Source organism: Triturus cristatus, chromosome 1_2 (genome assembly GCF_964204655.1).
Source record: "Triturus cristatus chromosome 1_2, aTriCri1.1, whole genome shotgun sequence".
Classification (NCBI taxonomy): Eukaryota; Metazoa; Chordata; class Amphibia; order Caudata; family Salamandridae; genus Triturus; species Triturus cristatus.
Genome location: NC_140580.1, coordinates 667,840,820 through 667,859,650, shown reverse-complemented (window position 1 = coordinate 667,859,650; position 18,831 = coordinate 667,840,820). Strand labels below are relative to the sequence as shown.

At 45.0% G+C, this 18,831-nt stretch overlaps 1 protein-coding gene across 2 annotated transcripts in view; it reads right to left on the bottom strand.

Annotated features, from left to right (window-relative positions):
* SH2D4B (SH2 domain containing 4B) overlaps positions 1-18,831 on the bottom strand; it is a 1,373,617-nt gene that overhangs the window by 1,302,845 nt on the left and 51,941 nt on the right. Inside the window, exon 2 of one of the 2 annotated variants that reach the window (XM_085608523.1) lies at positions 238-246. The exons of the other annotated variant lie outside the window; for it this stretch is intronic. Within the exon in view, the coding sequence (XP_085464649.1) occupies positions 238-246 (9 nt within the window). The remainder of the gene's footprint in view (positions 1-237; positions 247-18,831) is intronic. 2 annotated transcript variants of the gene reach the window in all.

Sequence of the window (18,831 nt, the reverse complement as noted above, 5' to 3'; positions counted from 1 at the left end):
AGGTAAGCAAGTTCTAGTCTTCCTTTATGTTTAAGACAGAGGGCAACCCTTCCGATTTTCACAACGTCCAGCAGTGTTCTGAGGAAGGTATTGGGGAGACACATTTATGCCCAGTGCCAGCCAGTGGGTGGGGAAACTCATGCACTCCTTAACCAATGGGGTAAAAGCTCTCAGGGTTCATCCTACCCACTTTTGCAACAGTTCCTGTTTGTTTTACTCTATACTCTCCCACAGTACCTCTCTTTCCTCAAATCCCACATAAAGGTTCTGAGTACAAGTGGTACGATATGCTAATGACTTACAAGTAAATTACATTTGCCATTTAGGGGTATGCTATTACTAACATGTTTAGAGAGGAAAAGACAAGCATTTTACCACTGGTATGCTGGATTAAAGTGTGCAGAGTCCTAAGGCCAGAATAAATGGGTTCAGCAAATGAAGGCAAAAATCTGGGGGCATACCACGCAAAAGATAGTCAATTCCAAGATGTTTTATTTGGCATATTATTATGCAGTGAAAACATGGAGGTATCGAGGCATTGAAGCTTTAGCTGATGCTGAAATAGGATATTTGACATTAAGTGTGCACTCTACCTCCAGTTCTCCCCCTCTGAGGCCAAACAGATTGCCCTTAATTTGGCAAACCTCTGTTGGTCAACAAGGCAGTATCCAGAGGTAGTGGGTAACAATGTAATATCTATGTTGGGTGAGAGGAGGAGAAGTTATGGCAGGGAATCCAAGGCAGAACAATACTACGTGGATGATTTGAATTGTATATGAGGGTTCTTGCTTATTTTCTGTTTGGTTTATCGAAAGTGCACACCGTTAGGCGGATTTAAAAAATGAATCGTAAGTGGGGGGTTGGTACTAATATCTAAATGTGAGAGGTGGGTTATAGCAGCTGTTTAAATAAATCAGAAGTAGAATTAAAATTTGGTTCACCTTCGATCAAAGTGTGTTAATTTTTTTTGTGGTTTAGTGGTGTATAAATAGCATTTTGAGATATGGCAGCCTGGGTAATGTGAGCAGACAGGATAGTCGAAGTAAAAGGGCTGGTAGGTCAAGCAGAAGGACTGGTCAAATGAATAGTGGGGATTGGCGGGGGCAGATAGGTGCATGTCCGAAAAGTCCTGGCAGGTCAACAAGCAGCCAGGTGCTTAGAAGGGGCATGATTGCAGGAGGACATGTATGAAAAGAACAGCAGGACGGGAGTCAGTGCTTGTCCAGTGAGTGAGTAGACTGGGCGAAAGACGGGAACGTACAAGGGACGAAAAGGCCAAAGTTTAGTATAAGATAATGTGGCCAGAAGGTCTGGTAGGACCTGGTGGTCCATAAAAGGGAAAACTCCAGTAGACTTGAGACATTGTGGGGGGAATAAAAAGTAGAGTCAAGTACATGTATTGATGAATGTGGAAATGATATGATAGGAACAGTCCACACCTTGCTTCCGCCATGTTTTATTACTCAGGCTAATGTTGCCTGTCAGTGTCTCTGACTTTCAGCTGTGCCTACCTCTTGGCTTCGGGCGCCGAAAATTAAGTTTAGTTTACTCTGCTGAGAGGTTTCCATAGCATTGTTATTATTCGACGTTCATTTTGCTTGTTCTCGTGAGCTCAGACCAGACATCTGCTTGTATTTTTCGAGAATAAATCACGACTATTGGTTAATTGTTTGTGAGGTGACTGTGCCTTGGATGTGAGTTTTGTCCAGTCTCCAATAATAAAACAACATGTTATCAATTACAAAGCCTGTGTCCATGGCTCCTTGAATCTGCCCATTTGGACAGCATGTTGTGGCATGAAAGAAGTAATGCATACTGACATTGTATAAAAGCATAAAGCAATATTAATATCGATCGGCTTTATAAATGCTGTTTTGCTTTGAAATGATGGCCTTTCCCGTTATCTATCAGGCTGGCTCATTGCTGTGCAGACAGGTGGGTGTATCTCTGCTCCCAGACGGTGCTGCATGGGATTACTTCCTGTGCCTCGACGGTGTAATGTTATTGTCATATTTCTGAGACAGGTTATTAACCATCCATCACACTCTTCATTGAATGGCATCAGATCCATGCATCTGCATCTGATGAGCTGTCAGGTGAAATGACAGGTGCCTATTAGTTCCACCGCTGCATCAGACTAATTCATCTACCCACGCCCACCGCAGATCTGTGTATCATAGAGGAGACTGTACGGTGTCATAGCTCGAAGCAGCTCACGGATCCACATTGCTGTAACCACTATACATGACGAATGAGCAAATTAATGAATGCACCATCGAGCACTGGCAGCTGGGGATGCAACCACCTCACAGGAGCCAGGGTCCGACATTTTATTGCAGCTAATACACCTTTGTAGCCAGAACATTAACGCCTCAAATCTGATGCAAGGTTTGCTGTCAGACAACATGAATTATTTTCGGGTCTTTTTATTAAATTAGGATTGGGTAGAAATGAATTAGATTAATATAAGGAATAATGCACTTGCACATTGTACAATATATTCTATATGTCTAGTGATCAAGAAGGGGGGTGTTCTCACCAAAGGGTTCCAAATTCACATGAGAACGAAACCGAGTTTTTTTACATCACTTGGAACACTGTGACGGGTTGGGGTCACCCGACAGGAATCTGGAAGTAAAGAGCGACTGGTGGTCTGCTGTACCTCTTTCTCTAACTCTTGACCCCTTTCAGAAGGAGGAATGAATGTCAGAGAATAAAACTTTATTGCACCACACCAATGACGAACTCGGGAACGGCTCCTTTAACTGGGGATACATACATGATGAGGCTCCTTCACCTGTTGACATCAACACATTCCCGGCATTTAGACCAGAGACTTCCTGGATACCAGCGTGCACAGACACCGGAGGAGAGACGGAGTTGGGAGAGAGAGCGTTCACGGTGACGAGAGGAGCAGAAGGAGGAGACGAGGAGGAGAGAAGAACCAACCCCGCGGTAACGGCGAAAAAGCCAGGAGGCCAACGACACCGCTTGCCGCCGGGCCATGCTCCAGGAGGGGCGTGGCTGGAACAGGTACGGGACAAGTCCTCGGGGTGGGTGGGAAGGAAGGAGCGTAAACCACCCAGCGAAAACCCTCCAACCCCCACCAGTTTTTAAAAACCCATTCCTTTCACCCACACGAGCACTAGCCCACTACCTTGAATACCTTTTGGTTAGAGTTGTGTGTCACAACATGCACGGTGCGTGGTGTTTTCCCCCACTCCCCAGTCCGCCTAAAAACACTACCAAAAGGACAAGAATTCTGATATCGCTTTACTTTCTTTTTTTTTACGTAACACCCCTCCACCTGACATGACGAGACCCGAAAAATAGACGCCAGGAGCTCCAGCCACGGAACCCCAACCAGTCCGAGGGAAACCTGAAACCGACACCAAGACGGATCCGGCCTCGATCGTTAAAGAAAGACTTACGAGCAGACACAAGCGAATTCATGGCAAAATAAAACCATACCTGACCCGATCTGGCCTTCATCCCGTTATTACAACCCCGTCACAAACAGCAAGATAAAAAAAACACTACCGTTATAATTAGTTGTCCATGGTGTGTCATACCTGGATGCAAGGATTTGTGGATCAGGAAGCAACTATCTCATACAATTGTCACCCCTGAGAAAAGCCCCACACAGCTTCACACAAGGGTGCTACAGTGTCGGGCACTGTATTTCGCTGGCTGAATTTGCAGGAGCTGCTGATAGACTGATAATGAGACCAGTAGCGCTCCTCCATAATGGCGGAGGACCATTGCCCCACTGCAAACAGATGATAAATGAAACGATAATAAAAAATTGTTATTATAATTTTATTTATCTCCTGTCTGAGCTGCTTATGTACGATGCAGATGGAGTGGGAAGGGCGGGCCAGGCCATGTCAGGGAGGAGTACTGTGTACTAATAAGTGGCCATGTCATTTTGGCCAGCCATCTTAGGCCAGCCAAACAGAAAAGGGCGCTTATGTTTCTCCACCTGGCTGTGTTCCACAGCTGGGTTGGAGAGATGCCACAGGCTCCCAGGCACTGTCTGAGCAGAAAACCAGGCCACTCAGACCAATCCTGGTGTTGCTCTCATGCTAGGTATAGTATGAGAGCAGCTTCTGGATTGGGTGTTGAGCCTGTGCATTCAGGCCCATTGACTTTTGGGACAAGAGGAGCAGGAGCAACAAGACGGCCAGCAGCGGGAGCAGAGCAACAGGTAAGTGATTTTTATTATTTTTTTTATTTGCCAACCACCCCCACAAATCCCCCCAGCACAACCCCCACACCACCACCCCAACTCATGTTTAATAGCGCTGGACAGGGGCTGCTGAGCAGAGCTTTGGGCATTGGTACTCATTCTTTGACAAATTAAGCTCTGGAAGTAATCAGTATATAAGTGCAATTACAAATCAATGCAAATGACCATATATGAGCTATATAGGCTCATTCAGTATGTATTCTTGTCGTTTAATAATATGCTTGTGAAGTGTACAAGTGTGTGCACCACCAGGGTGCTCATATGTCTCACAAGACCGTACTTTATCTGCTCTAAGGCTTTCAATACAAGTTAGTCTGAATAAGTGAGATATTACCACACGGGGCCCTTATTACAAGTTTGCCAGAATAGAGTGGTTCATTTACCATACATGGTAAATACCAGTACTCCAGGGTGAGGTGTTTACCACGCGTGGGAAATACCCCCTATTCCAAGTTTTATACAGGAAAATAAGGCATAACATGCCTAATCGGTTTTTAACACACCAAATTACACGTTTTGCCTTTTTTCCAGGACTTTTCTCCCCCAATACATTTCAGCAAGTTTGACCTACTGGAATTTATCAGTGGAAAAATGTGACGGTGTGATAATTATTATCACACAGCTTGTAATTCCGATCCCTATGGAAACTCATGTTTGCAGAGAGATCATAATGTAGCCCTGAACTCCTAATGACGGCCTTTGTAAATACCATTGCCCTCTCTACTTCCTTTCCGCTCCATAACTGAAAAAAGCCTGTGCTTGGCGTGCTAGAGCTTTGTTGTGTCCTGCTGTGCACAGTCTAGTGTTTTACCATCCATTCCCACAAAGGCTGGTCTTTACGCACACACCCATCCAACACAGGCCTCACCGGTCTGGTGACCCTGCCAATAGATGAGCCTGTGTGCACATGCTCATGCCTACTCTAAGTAAGCCCGGATCGAGTACTCCGCCCTGCCAGCAGAGTTTGCGGAGTTTTACCAACTCCGCGCTCCACTAGGAACACGAAGTTGTGGCAAAACTCCGACAAGGAGCGAAGTATGCCCCTCAGACGAGTCAGCCCCCTGCAAAAAAAATCCCAAAACTACTTACCTCCTCCTTGCTTCCCCCTACATACGCAGTGTCTCCTTTTTTTCTTGCCATTGTCCTCCTCCTCGCGTCCCCCTACGTATTATGTCTTGCGTGAAATGCGCAGTTCATGCAAGATGTAATATGTAGCGGGACCCGAGGAGGAGGACGACAGCAGGAAAGCGGCACCGCGACGACGAGGAGGGTGGCCCACAGATGACAGAAGAGAAGGTAAGTGGGATTTTTCTAAAAAAAATTGTGGGGCTGGGGTGGAGCGGAGTTCCACTGAGTTTTTTAAAAACTCTGTGGAACTCCGCGGAGCACCACTCCGCATACTCCGCCCAGGGTTAATTCTAAGCACTATTTACTCAGGTGTCCGTGTCACACATATTTACAAAGCCTGGGTACCTAGAGCCTACGACTTTGCAAGCTTAAGATGTTCAGCACTTCTGTGACTCTCCCAGGTCTTCTTAAAATAATTGAAAGTGCTTCACTTCTCCACAACGCTGATGAGAAGTCGAATTATGAATTTCATACTTATGTCATCTTGCCTTCGCATAACATGGCACCTCACAAATTAAAAGTGGCTCTTACCTATCAATAGCTGAGGAATTCTGATTAGATGTTGAAGGCAAATGCAGAAAAGTGTAGCGAAATGCTGGCCCTGGGCATCACGGGCGGGGTAGCGTTTAGCGCGATTGAAGGCGCAATAAAGCAAAATGGCAGAGAAATGAAATGAGCAAAAACATTCGCAATCAGACCCGAAAGGACTGTTAAGGGACACGCTAAGACAGTTCTCAATATTGCTCAGCTGATCCCTTGAACACTGAATCGCAGCATTTTCTCATTTAAATAAATTGTATCTTCACACGATTAAAATGAATGGCTCATTATTACTCCTTTTTCCGAAGCCCATACTCTCGAGAGGCAACGAGAATATGCAGAACAACTTGTACAAAGCGACTCAGCTTGTGGCATGATTGGATAAACGAGGCAGTTCGGTGAGTTTAAGATGCTAATATGCTTTCAACATGATAAAGTTTAGGAATGGAACATGCATTACCGGCTCTGTTTTCTTTGTCTAACCTTGGCTTTGTTAACAGCTTCACATTGTAGCTTACAAGCGCCAGGCTCTGGTCAAAAGAAGCATCATGCTGTCAGTGGCGGTTCATCCATTGGGGCGTTGGGGCGTAGCCCCCCCGCCCGTAGCTCCCTCGGCGTTTCTAAACTTAAGTAAACTGAATCAGTTTACTTAAGTTTAAAGATGCCGAGCAGCCGAGGGAGAACCAACTGACAATCATGTCAGTCAGCATGACGTTGGACCGCCCACCCCCTTCAGAGTCTGAAGGGGGTGGGCGGTCCGGCGTCATGTTGACTGACATGATTGTGTCAGACATGGGGCAACAGGCAGCAGCACAAGTGCGCATGAGTGGGGAAGGTGAGCGGATTTTCACCCGTGCCCAGTCATGCACTGGCTTGCGCATGCCCATTAGGAGCCCCTCGGTCTCCTAATGGGCAGGCGGCGGGCGTAGCGTAAGCTGTGCCGTCGGCCAATCCTGGCGCTGCTGGCAGCGCCAGGATTGGCTGAGAGGGGTTGGTAGGCCCCTCCAGTGCCGTTCGTGAAGGCGCGCAGGGGAGCAGAGGTCTGAGAGGTGGCGTGGACCCGTGGACCGGCTGTGAGGTAAGTTTTTAAAAAAATATTACATTTCCCCCCCCCGTGCGCGACCCCCCCCCCTCTCCCCGCGAGCCGCGACTGTGTTCTGTTGCTTGTCCCCCATTATTTAGTTATTTCTTTGTTGTATTGTTCTTATCCCTGGGCAGTTTTATTCATGGGGTAGCAAGTCCACTTCGCCGTTAGCGGTGCGAGGCCGTTATTTGCTGACTCTGAGGGTTGGCTCTGTTTGCAAGAGCATGAAAGCATAACCCTGCAACTTGAGAGATAGCACTGCAGGATAAGGACGGCTGTGTTGTTTCCCATAACCAACAAGTAGGCCACATCAAATGCCCTTTTACACCTCCCTGCCCCGTGACACCACCTTTTTCGAAAACCTGAGACCTCCTTATATTTAATAACAATTGTGATAAGAGGACCTAACAGCCATCTTTAGGAGCTAAAGGTAGGCTTTTAAATGCATGTGTGTATGTATCAGATTTATACTACAGAGCATGGGCCGCGCTACAAAGCGCTGGGGGCACTATGCAGGAGAAGGATTCCCTCACTTCATTCGTTCTTGCTTGTCTCTTCTCTGTTTTACATTTGTAGGGAGAGGCGTGTGTAGATTTATTGTTGTCACTTCGCTGTTTTTCTGGTTACCCCATGTCTGATTTCGTTGCGCCCTTGCCTCGTTGTTCTTTATTTGCTGTCCCTCAGATGGCACTTTCCTTGCAGCAGAGAAATCATACATATTTAAACTCCGGGGTCGGATTGTTAAACTTGGCTTTCGGGCAGCGAACAATGAGCCGGTGACTCAGGTCCAGCTGTGGGCTGATTTTGTTTGTGCTTGAGTGGTACACATTTAAACAGTTTCGGGGTGTTGTTCGGCATAACCAATGACTCAGTAAACCCTAAATGCCCTCTCTGAGAGGCAGGTGGCCTGGCAGTGTTCTATAAGTTACCTGCAGAGGAGAGAATGATGGTGAACCAGGATAGAACATTTAAAGAGGTAGGGGACAGAACATGGGTAGAAGTTGAGACATAGCTATGGAAAGGCAAGGAGAAGCACTAAGAGTGAGGATTAGAAAAGAAAAAGTGCTGAATGGACATTTATCATGTGCAATTGTAGTGAAGGCAGTGCTTTAAGTGTGCATGTACTGTCTGCTGCTCCTGCACTTCTTCAATTTGAAAAGGAGAGTACCTGCAATTCTCAGGACTTCTGCAATACATTTAATGCATGATTACCTGGCCGAGTGTTTTCATATAGTGCTTCACTTTAATTTTTTTAAGCACTGTCTATACAAATGCTACTTTTACCTAATTCAAAAGTACTCAATATTCCTGCCTCAGAAGGATTGTTTAGTTTTGCCTTTAATAAAACACTCGACTTACAGGTCACATAAGATGCCATTAGAAGTCACAACTCATTGAGCCCTCTTGCTGAAGCTCATTACTAGTAAGACAGCCAACGTACCCCGGAGTCTTCGTGGAGCTATTTACAAGGACTCTAGACTGCCTATTTCCATTGGTTGAATGTGCTTGGCTAGAGGGTCATTTTGCATCAGACCAGTTTGAGAATATGGCACATATTTGATTTCCTTCTAATGTTTTCTTCACATTTGTGCTTCAAAATGCTATATTGGGATCCCCTTTTTTCAACAATTGGCAGTAAATGTGTGATGTAAGAGATGCCATTTGAATACATTATTTAAAACATTTCTTGGGGGGGAGCAACCCCTTGCACCCCCCTTTTGCACTTCGAGCTCGCTCATTATACTCGGATGTGTTTTCTCAGGTACAATATTTTCGCCCCACCACTTTAAAAATCCACCAGCCGCCACTGCATGCTGTTAGCAGAGCTTTGTTTTAAGCAGAAAACAAATGATAAGCAGTCAGCAACTCTGCCATGGGCCAATTTTAAAAGGTTTAACACAACTCTAATGTTTAAAGACGTCTAGACATAAACATTGCAAATGGAATAGAATAATTGTGAAAAATTCTGAGGGGGGTGGGGGGCAAGTGATTTTTTTTAATGCTGGTTGGAGGGGCGGCATTGAAAAATGTTTGTAGACACCTGCCAGTTAATGTCACTGAAGCTTTCCAGAGCAAACACCAGGTTCGGTGAGCCCTCCCTGTAAAGCGTCATGTGGCAGACCCCGGCAGGGCTATCTAGTAATGGTCACCCCGCATGAATAGGGCGGACGATCCTCTCTATGGCCTGATGACCTTCTGGTGGACAGGTCGCAAGGCAGTGCGTAACGAAACTTGCGGGGGCCTACTACAAAGTGCATGGAGGGTGCCCGCCATGCTCCGGACCCAGTCAGGAGCTCTCAGGCCCACCCGTAAACAGTGCCGTAGGTGGCCCCTTGGAGCTCGGGCGTACCCGGACCGCATGGACTGCTGGGCTATTGTCACGCCATTACCACAATGCCATCTGATGTTTAAGCGAGTGGAGGCAGCACCAATGTTATAAACCCAGCACTTCTTACTCTAGCGCGAGTTAAATGGCGGTGCAGTCTGCGAACTCTAAAGGACCCCTTAACGAAGGGCTCCTGCATATATTCCTGTGCGTCTTAACAACACCATTGTATGAGTTTCGTCTTAACAACACCATTGTATGAGTTTAAAAACATCAGTCCATATCTGCTGTGGCTCCGAGAAGTGGATACAATTGAAATTCTCCCGCCAAAAATGCATTATAGTTATTCTAATACAGTGGAGTGCACACATAGACTGGGCGAGCGTCTATTGACTCCCACTTCTAAAAGCAATAACATGGTAACCTGCACGGTATGTAAAGAGGATGATCCTTCTGTGCTGTGATGGCAAACAGGAGAGCTGCTCTGGCATTGTCACTTATGAGTATCATGAACATCAAAGGTGCATCATTTATCATGAATTATGCATCAACACTATAATATGTTTTAGTGTATGGTGTGTGGTTCCTACAAATACATAGTCAGGATCCAATTCCTGTGCATTTAGTTTGAGAGTCCCTCCAATAATCCATTTTTAACTTCATCTATGTGCTAGGTTCAGTCATTCTTAAATCCTTAAAGCTACCATGCCAACATCGGCATGTTTTCCTTACATGTGTAGGTGTTAAAGTAATTAAAAGTGTATGTTAAGTTATGTTATGTGTATTTGTAGAGTGGTCAGTCACCTGAAGTTATACTGGTGCTTACAAAAGATCAAAAAGAACAATTGATGGACAGAATGCACAACAATGTCATACATTCACCCCAGCACAGAGTTCTGGGCCTAAATCCATCGCTTTTTTGCTCCCCATGCCATTTCAGTTTGAACCCAGTCATATGCAAATCCGTCTTGACTCTGCACCCAATGGGAACAGTCCAGACTGAACTGCCAGGCCAGGTTCTCCCTGGACTGGAAACAAGCATCCTAGGACCGGTTTCGGGGTTTCACCTCTCATCAGTCAGGATAGCTTGACTCGAGTGGCATGGAGAGCACGGGACCCACATCTGGCCATGCCAGTTACACTCAGGGTGACAAAAGCAAAAAGAACAATAGATGGACAGAATGCAGAACAAAGTCATGCATTCACCCCAGTACGGAGATCGGGGCCTAAATCCATCATTTGTTTGCTCCCCATGCCATTCCAGTTTGAACCCAGCCATATACAAATTAGTCTTGACCCTGCGCGCAATGGGAACCGTCCAGTTTGTGCCATTCCCCATAATCAGCATGATGCATTTCTTTAGGGATCTGCAGGAATACTAATGACATTCCCTGCATTACTGGCATTGGTTTAGTGATGCTGGAACAATTTCCAGGGTAGGAGGTTCTGTGCCAATGTTATAACAGTGAAGTCTTGGGGGTTGTGAAAAAGTGTAGGAAATGAGCCACGCCCATTCAGCAGAAAGATGGAGGGCAAATAGGGTGTCCAGTGCATTTTGGAGCAGACTGCCCTAAATATATGGCTAAAGCAGTATGGTGTGTAATGGAACTACCTTTTGCGGAGAGCACATTTTCCATTGAAATGGCCTCTTTAAATAAATGCCTACTAAATTTGCATGCCACTTTATTGCTAAATATAGCGCACAAAAGATAACAGGCAGAACTGGATTTCTTCGCATCTTTTTCACTTGTACATTACAAGTCTCCTTTTTTTTTTAATCCTATTAAACTCCTTATTTCCATCACACATCAGAATTACAAAAATAAAAACGTGTCACATTTGAACTTTTCTTTTTGCTAAGATATTTTGAAATACTTGTAAAGTTTATTCCATATTTTGTGTGTTAGGAAACCTTTGACATTCTCCAGACATTCCTGTGCTTTTGAGGTTGTTGCATCGAGCAAGATTGCCACTTGGATCACATTACAACATTCTCTCATTTTGTAATAAAAGAAATCAAAATCAAATACCAATCTTCATGTTAAATATGCAGCAGTTTGTGAGAAGACATTGTATGACACTTGACCTCTGCCTTTGACCTCATGCCAAATGAAGAGATAAAAACTAAGCTTAAGGCCTCTTTATTGCTCACTCATCTTCTGTACTCCTGCAGAATTATCTGGGGGGGGGGGGTGCTGGAGCACCCCCTGCACCTCTACGTCCAGGTCCCGTGCATGGGTTAGGCTGGGAAGTCTTATTCACTCTCCTAAACTCACTGAGATAAATTCTCCCAGGATCCACAGTAACCTACACAACATGCTTTTAAAAAATAATTTTTGGCTTACCTCACATGGCGGCCGATAGAACAAAAGTAGAGGCAAACCAATGCACAGTTTTGGTTATCGCAAACATTTTAAACAGATCACATGTACACATTTTGTACCCTTTCTAGACTGTCACCAACGCACCAAACATAGAAAGTGAGAACACAGCTTGAAAAATACATAAAAGCTCTCAGGGTTATGTCCGACATAAAAAGGGGTGTTTAACAGCAAAGGAGGAAAAAAAGTCACCTTTTTAGAGTAATAAACAATTCAAATTAACCTGTTGAGTGCTCATGATGAGCTGAGCTCTAGCTGAACTCGTCGTAACGGCCGCGGCCCGGCCACGCGCGATTAATTCCCTGCCGGTGCGGGAGAATTAATCAGTAGACGGGGTCGTGACGAGCTCAGCTCGTCATGAGCACTGCTCCACTGTGAGTCATGACGAGCTGAGCTCGTCACGAGCACAGCCGCGCCGCGGCCCCCCCATCCCCCCGCACCGCGGGGGAATTACCCCGCAGGGAAGGGGTTAAAGAAAACTTTTTCCTGCGGCAGATTTATTAGATTAACAGGAAATCTCAATTCGCTATTACCCGTACTACTATCCCACCAGGAGGGTCAGTGTTGGTCTCACCAAGTGAAGTCTATTTTTGAACAGCCCCCACCGATTAGAACGCTAAACCTTACAAAATGCAAAATATGTCACTTGATCCCTCTCTCCACAATACCTTACTTCAAGTTTCCTGTCAGCAAGGTGCTATTGCTTTGTAAGCCCTCCCAAGTGGATCGTGAGAACTCAACTACAGTTCCTATAATTGCTATGTTTGCCTCTCAGCCAGGGCTGTGTATGTGCAAACTTTGGAAACTATAGGAACATCCTGATACATAAAAAATAAAATGGCGTTTTCCACCACCCCCATTCAAAGGCAGAGTTCTCCTGCTGAGTATCACTGCACTCTCCCTCCATGTCCCATTCCCTGATCTTTCAAAAGCTAAGACCCACTTCTGGTGCATGTGCAGTCATAGGCCGTTAAAGGATGAGTCCTGTTGGTGGTACAGATGAGTCTGGAGATGGCCCAAGCAAACTCCTCCTGTCAGGTTCAGATGGTATGCTAAGCACCTCCAGGCAAAGTCCAAGACCATGCTTATCCTGCCCACCACAAAGGAAAATGCAATGCCCGTTCAGGCTGCCTGATACCATGCCTCCTACCCTCCAACTCTTCGTCCTCCCCTTTCAGCATGAAAATAAGACTGAAGCCCTTCCTAGTATACCAGTTCACTAGTGCATGCTCTTAATAGATGGTTTCAGCTCCAGGAGGTTCCACCAATGGGACGTCCTGGAGCATAAAAGTATGGCTACATTTTCTGCCTGCTAAGAGAACCCCACCCTGACTAGGTAGACGTTTTGCAGGGTTGGGTGTGGGCACTTGGACTGGCAGAGGTATTTCTCATTAGCCAAACATGCAAAGTACAGATAATATATGTTTTCTCTGAGGCCAAAATTTCCCATTTTTGTGAGTAATCTCGTACGAAATAAATTATTTGCTGACCCCTACTGTGTGGCTCAACCGGCTTAGGCCATGAAAGGAAACTGGTAACCCAAAGACTTCCTTATGCTATACATAAGGAGGCCCAAATGTAATAACTTCGCTATTTCTGCATTCCTTTGACTAGAGCAGCTCCCAGCAAACACTGTTATGGTAACTGCTATCTTGGATACAGAATATTCACCTTGACCCAAAGGCAAGCTCCACCAGTTAAACCTAGCTCCCAGGGATTAAAATAAAGCAGTGAGACTGACCCCAGGGCCATTTTCTGATGATATCCTCCACACAGGTTCATACTCCTATCACAACACTGCTAGTAAAGAATGCTCCTAAGTATAAAATCACTGTATGAACATTTTCACTTTCACATGATCTACACCAGAGATATGAAGCTTTTCCTCTGCAAACTATAGGCAATTTCTTTCAGCATATTTCGCTCTTTATGAAGTTCATGAGTGTTACAAAGCATGAGTAAATTAGTGGGCTAAAAATCCTGCAAAATTAGTTTTAGCAGGAGGCACCCGCTGCAGGAACCAGCTTTGACCAGGAAAATTAGCTTAAGTAAAGGTATTTGCAGGGGAAATGTTGCACCATTTTTCATATTCATACAACTTTTCCAGCAAAATAGTAGTTTGCACTCTCCTAATAAAATATCATGTAGCCAAAATCGCGCGATTTTTACAAAAGTCCCATCAAATGTATTAAATATTTGAGGCCAGAATAACTTGACTAAATTGGTCATTTCAGTCCAGCAGGCAGTCTGCCTGCTAGTTAGCATACACTCTGGTCCACACTTCCCTGACAGTGGACAACTTGACAGATTTTAAGAACCCTGCCCGCTTTGGAATTTGCGGCATAGTCCTTAAACACTATGGATCTCATTTATGAGTTTTTGCCATAGGGCAGTGCTGCAGGCATTCCTGCTGAGCTGCCCTACGGCAAAAGAAAAGGAAAGGAATGCACCACATCTATGAGAAATGGCGTATTCTTGCCTTTTTTCCCTGCACTAGTGCACAATGGGCTGCCCTGCACCAATGCAGGCACCTTTGCGCCATCGTGAAAGGATGCCTGCGTTGCTGGAATGATTATTTTTGTGAATGAAGGGAAATCTTCTTGCACAAAAACAATCCCAAGAGACTTTTTCCTCCTTCTATGTGTGCTGCAGAATGCAGCACACACTGAAAAAGGAAAAATGAGGAGAAATAAAAAATATTTCTCCTTGTTGTGCCTCCCTTACGCCTCCCTGGCGTATGTTTTTGCAGCTGCCGTAGAGTTACGATTTCTTGGAAATCTAGGGCAGTACCAAAAAGCCATGGATGTTGCTGGGAACGCCCCCAGCAACACCCTTTGCATGCCCCTTTGTCTCAGAAAACTGTGTTAAAGGGAACAGCATGTACAAGGCAGCATTAATGCAAAAAAGTGGCTTTGTGCTGCCTGGTAAATATGGAGCAGAGCGCCACAAAATTGGCTCACCAGCGGCGCATGGGACTTATAAATAAGCCCCTGTTCTTGTGTTTTTGTGGTGCATATTACCATAACCAATTAGTTAATGTTTCCCTATTAATCAAACTAAACAGAATTATATTACTGCAACATCCCACTTTGACCTGCATGGGTAAAACTTAGGGTTCTCAGGAATGCACATATTTGTTCATCCCACAGTGTAGTTTGTTTCGGCGTACATTTCTTCCTGTTTCACAGTACTCAAAAAAACAGGGCCCATTTTTATCAAGGTTTCGCATTGCCCTTGCACTCAATGAAAAACCTAAGTGAGATTTATCACGCCATGCAAGGCCACCTTGCGTGGCCCTGCATGGCTTGATAAATCTAGAGTATCCCAAGGCAGTGCAAGTAGCTGCCTTGCATTACTAGTGGCAGGGAGGTGTTCCAAGGATGGAGCGTGGGTGTCTCCAGGCACCCACCCATGCATTTGGACACATTCCCAGAATTACCAAAACTGATGGACCTGGGAATGCATCAGAATTGTACAGCTGCAGAGGTGCAACAGGGATAAATATCTTTATTTCTCCTCGTTGTTTCCTCTTTCTAAGTGTGCTGCATTCTACAGCACTATTGGAAAGAGGAAAATGCCTCTGAGGATTGTTTTTGTGCAGAAAGGCATACAACGCAGGTACCCTTGTACTTTGGTGCTAGGGTGCCGGCATTGGCGCTGGGCAGCAGTTTGGGCACCAGGGCAGTCAGAGAGCAGGAATGCGCCATATTTAACATTATACTGGTATAATTTTAAATACGGTGCATTTCTGCCCTCCCCATTTAATCCAGTACGGCAAAGTGGCTTGTAGCATTGGGTAAAACACTGAAAAATATGGGCCACGAGAAGAGCTTATTATAGAACTTATCAATGCTCAATATTATAACTTCTGAAGGTGAAAAGCTTAGTCGCCCCTGCTGGGATCCAAGGGGCATATCAGCAAGGGCCGGCGATAATTATCGCTCAGCGCTCTAAGCGTGAGGATAATTATCGCCGGCCAACTCTGAATTTTATCGCGGAGATAGCGTGCGATGAGCAACGCTTATCTCCAAAGCGATAAAATTCAGAGCGCAAGCTGCCAAATGTGCGATTTTTAATCACACAACTTTTGGCGATAGCTTGCTGATAGGGCCTCACATACTTAGCCATGATATCCACCTTCCATAGGATATCATGGCTAAGTCAGTTTCAAAGCAGGCGTAAGGAAAGTAGCGATAACAGAGGTTATCGCTACTTTTCTTGTCGCTATGCTGCTTTGCGTGAGGCTTGATAATAGGAGAAATGTCGCTTAGTGACATTTCTCCATTTATCCTGGGGAGAAACGCCCACTTTGCATCCCATTAGAGATGCAAAGATGGGCGTTAAGGGAAATGGCGATAAGGCAAGGTTTCACGCGATAGCGTGACCTTGCTGATAAGGCGATAAAATTATCACCGCTTTTTTCGTCCGAAAACGGACGCAGAAGTGGCGATAATTTCTTACCGACTGCTTGCTGATATGCCCCCAAATTTTTGAACAGCAGGTTGCATACAGAACACTGCTCATAGAGTCTCACTTATTGAACAATCTCGGATTCTATGTAAAAGTACGTTTTATCTACTGGTTAATGGTGAGGGTCTGATTATGGGACTCTGCAAAGAGTGCTACCAGATATGGGGCGCAATGTTATGAAATTAAAGTGCCTCTGAAATGCTGAAAAAAATGCAATTATATGCCACAACATTTCCATTTTAGTGCTGCAGTAATTGCTACTCAAGCCTCTTTGCCCAGGAAGGTCTGGGAAAAAAGTGGTGATACAACGTTCTTACAAAAACTGATCTGTTGTCTGCCAAGCCAGGTTTGCACTGTGTTTCACAGGAGCTAAAAAAAAAACACAAGATCCCTTCTTATGCCATTTTCTCAAAATAATGTGCTAATAAACATGCCCACACTGTAAAACAGCTTAAAATGTCTGTCAAGCACGATGCAGTTTCACACATATAAAGCGTCGTTAATACTGCTTTTCCTCTCAGCTCGCCCACTCTCCCCGAGACACAAAATTAATTACCCTGAAAATAGAGTCTTGTACTTAAAAATCCCAGTCGGTGCAATGTATAAATTATATACGGAGGTGTACGTGTCAACAGCGTGACATATTGGTTTGTAAATATTTTGGGTGAAGGTTTAAAGAGCATAAGGACAACCTGTCACAACAATAGGAAACCCAGAGGGTCAGGCAAAATGAAGAACTGTGAACTAGGGGGCATATGCATCAACATTAGCATTTGCGATTCCTTATTAGCGAAAAATAAGGATTCGCTAATAAGGAATAGCAAAAGGCTATGCATGTAGGAATCGCTATTCAAATAGCGATTCCTTAACTTTCCTTAATTGCTACTAGCAAATAGCGAGTAGCAATTAAGGAATGCCGTCCCAATCATTCCTATGGGCCTCCAGGCCCATAGGAATGAATCGGAGATTGCATGAGCAAATAGCGAGTACCAGTAGGTTCTCGCAAATTGCTCATGCAATTTCAAGGGTGCAAGGGTGTCACAATGACACCCTATAGCACCCCTGAAAATGATATGTGCACATATGTTGCACACACACATGCTCTAAGGGCATGTGTGTGCGCAACATGAAACTTTGAAAAATGCACAAAAGTGCATTTTTAAAAGTTTTTGCAAATTACCATGCAGTTCATCTTCATGGTAATTTGCTCCCCCTATTAGTGAAATCGCTAATTTTTTAACTTTGATGCATTGCATTTAAGGAATCTCACTTTGGGATTCCTTAAATGCAATCGCTATTTAAGGAATCGGTATTTAAGGAATCCCTATTTAAGGAATCGGTATTTAAGGAATCCCTATTTAAGGAATCGGTATTTAAGGAATCCCTATTTAAAGAATCGCTATTTAAGGATTCCTTAAATAGCGATTTTTGCTTTTGGGTTGATGCATTGGGATTGGGTATTTTTAACTTAATACTGGGAGCTATTAGCGATTCGGTATTTTACCGACTGGATTTTGGGTTGATGCATGAGGCTGTAGATGTACTAAATGTTGCAGTCGCAAAGCCTGAATTCATAAAATGCAGCCTCGCAACGTGCTGAACGTCAGTCCCATTTGGAGTGTATGTGCCCCACAATCTGAGAAGGGCTAGATGGCCCTAGGCCATGGTGCTTGAACTGGAGCAGAAGCCAAAAGGTGGGCTGTGAATAATAGGCAGTGCATGAGGAGTCGCAGCCCTATGGGTGGGTTGGTTACCCAGGGTAGTAGAGGGTAGAACATAGCCCAATGGGGCTTATTGGAAGGCTAACCCTTGCTTTCTTTTACAAATAGTCCTTGCAACCCAAATTCATGTCAATTGTTGGTAAAGGGCGATAGAGGTGAAGCCAGTGTTCCGGTTGGAGGTCCCAAGGGCTGGAATGGGCCAGTATGTGCATCTGTGAGACAGTGTGTTCCATGGGTGATTGACACTGAGCCCACAGGCTTCGCATAGGAATCAGGAGGGACCTTGGCTCTTCGGATACAATCAGCAATCAGTCTGATCCACTGCGCCCCCCCAGTGCCTTGAGACCCTCACTGATGAGTAGCCGAGCTTTACAAACCCTGATTGCTTGATCCAAATGGGATGACCTAGTGAAATCCGAAGATTACCTGTCTCCTGATCCATGCAATAAACTCTTAGGGCCTCATGTAGGTAGCCTAATACCGGTCGGTAACGGCCGATTTTCGGTAAATATACCGTTACCGACCGGTATTTAGGCTTTTGCTATGTAGGGGGATCATTTCTGGATTCGATAATTTACCGAATCGGTAAATTTACCGAATCGGTAATTTTACCGATTCGGTAAATACCGAATCCAGAAATGAGATGTAGGGGGAGTGTGTCGTGGGTGTGGGGATTCGTTATTTACCACCAACTAAAAGTTGGTGGTAAATGACGAATAGGTGTAACGATGCATTTTTGTGCAGTGAAGTGTGCAATGTGGCAGACATACATGCCCTTAGAGCATGTATGTGTGCCACATGTGCACACATGGACGATTCAGGGGTGCAACAGGGTGTCAATGTGACACCCTGCCACCCATGATACTGCCTCCCCCATTACCGATTTGGTATTTACCGATTCGGTAATGGCAACAGGCTTCCCATTCATTCCT